This window comes from Chaetura pelagica, unplaced genomic scaffold (genome assembly GCF_000747805.2).
Source record: "Chaetura pelagica isolate M959 unplaced genomic scaffold, ChaPel_1.0 scaffold36, whole genome shotgun sequence".
Taxonomy (NCBI): Eukaryota; Metazoa; Chordata; class Aves; order Apodiformes; family Apodidae; genus Chaetura; species Chaetura pelagica.
Genome location: NW_009953726.1, coordinates 1674870 through 1676659, shown reverse-complemented (window position 1 = coordinate 1676659; position 1790 = coordinate 1674870). Strand labels below are relative to the sequence as shown.

Sequence of the window (1790 nt, the reverse complement as noted above, 5' to 3'; positions counted from 1 at the left end):
CCACTCAGCATGTGATACTAGATTATTTCAAAAGCAGGATTTGGGATTTTAAGCACAACTGGTGTAATTATACTTATCAAACTTCTTTCACCTGCTGAAGATCTCCCCAGTCTTCCAGGTGCAACTCCCTGAGATGCACCTACTAGGAGAGAATGAAGTCACTTGCAAGAATCTTGGGTATTTCCAGGCAGGAAACATGCCCCAATCATGCCAGTTTAATAGTTCTCATACACTTAAAAATTAGCTGTTTGGAATCATGTGTTCCTGTTTGTTTGAATACATTCATACTTTTGCCATGAAAAACATGGTTCTCTCAATTGCTTCTTTATGAGCCTGTTACTAACCAGTGATATGACAGTGTAAACCAGGACTTACTTTCTGTTTCATCAAGAAGTAATTCCCTCAGGCATTAAAATGTGACATAAAATCTTTTTAATATATTGAGCAATTTCATTAAGTTCTCTATAAAGAAAGCAAAATATAGCATGAAATACAAAAAGCTTTTTAAAATATGCCAGGGAATTTCAGTGGGAAGGTAAATTATGCAAGCCACAGGTCTATGATTCTATGTTAAAAATGTTGGCTGAGACATTAAACAGCCACAGAAACATTTTTATATAATATGATTTAAGATCTATTGTTCAAAAGCTTGAGAGCAAACATTTACTCTTTTCTGATTAATATTAGCAACTTATAAAAAACCCCAACAAACAAACAACAAAAAAAGACATTCCTCTGATGACTGAAACACATTCCCAGGTAAAATTCAAGCACCATAGTTCTTTCCAGAGAGTATCTCCAAATAAAGCACAGCCAAGTACTGCCTGAGAGATGAAGCACCAGGAAGCCTCTACACAGCAGAGAGAGCCACTTTCAGAATTTCACTTTCTTTTGCTTTTGAGGAAGCTGTTGTGAACTCTTACTCTCTTCTGCACAGAAGAAGCACTCTTCATAGATGCTTTCTTTGCAAAGGACCTCTCCACAGCTCCAGGTTTCCATAGCAACAGCTGAGCATCCTCTCCACCTGTCAACAGAGACTCATCTGTCAGGTTCCAGCAGAAGGAGCGAACACTGGCAGAGTGTCCTCCACTAAGGGTACCCATCAGGCTCAGTCCATCCGTGCCACAGCTGATGAGGTGAACATTTCCTGTGTATGTTCCCCCAATAAGAAAGAGTTTGTCCACCTTTTCGTGGTACAAGCCACCTACCAGGTAATGTAAGCTGTCATTTTCAATGCAGACTGTGTTTCTGGCATCCAGGACATGCAACAGTGTTATTGGGTCTTCAGTATCTAACTGAGCAATGTCCCACCAACAAAATCCCTCATCATGTGTCATGCAGTAGACCTGTTTATAATCTTTCCCAGACCAGCCAACAAAACTTACTGATGAATCTGAATTGCAAGTAGATATCAAAGCATCATCTTCATTATCCTTGTTAATGTCAAACACATTAACCAACCCATCAGTTGACCCAGAAACTACCAAGTTGGGTTTGACAGGATGAAAACAAATTTTTGTGATATCATCATTGTGACTTTCAGAATAGACTCCCAAGGGCTCCTTAGTTGTGCCAGCACAGTTTGTAACACCTCTTGCATCCCAAAACACCAGAAACGTGTCCTTCTCAGCTTTTTCTGTTCCAGCACAAACAATGAGATCACTGCAGTTGATATCAAAACTGATGAAAACGTTGGAAGGGTAGCCCCTGAACACCTGCACAGCCTCCTGAGATGCTGAACGAATATCCCAACATTTCACTGTCCCGTCACCGCACGCTGAAAACACGAC

At 40.3% G+C, this 1790-nt stretch overlaps 1 protein-coding gene across 1 annotated transcript in view; it reads right to left on the bottom strand.

Annotated features, from left to right (window-relative positions):
* Positions 1-881: 881 nt before the first annotated feature.
* Positions 882-1790, bottom strand: part of WDR89 (WD repeat domain 89) — a 1535-nt gene continuing 626 nt past the window's right edge. Inside the window, exon 2 of the mRNA XM_010000672.1 lies at positions 882-1777. Coding sequence (XP_009998974.1) covers positions 882-1777 — 896 coding nt within the window. The remainder of the gene's footprint in view (positions 1778-1790) is intronic.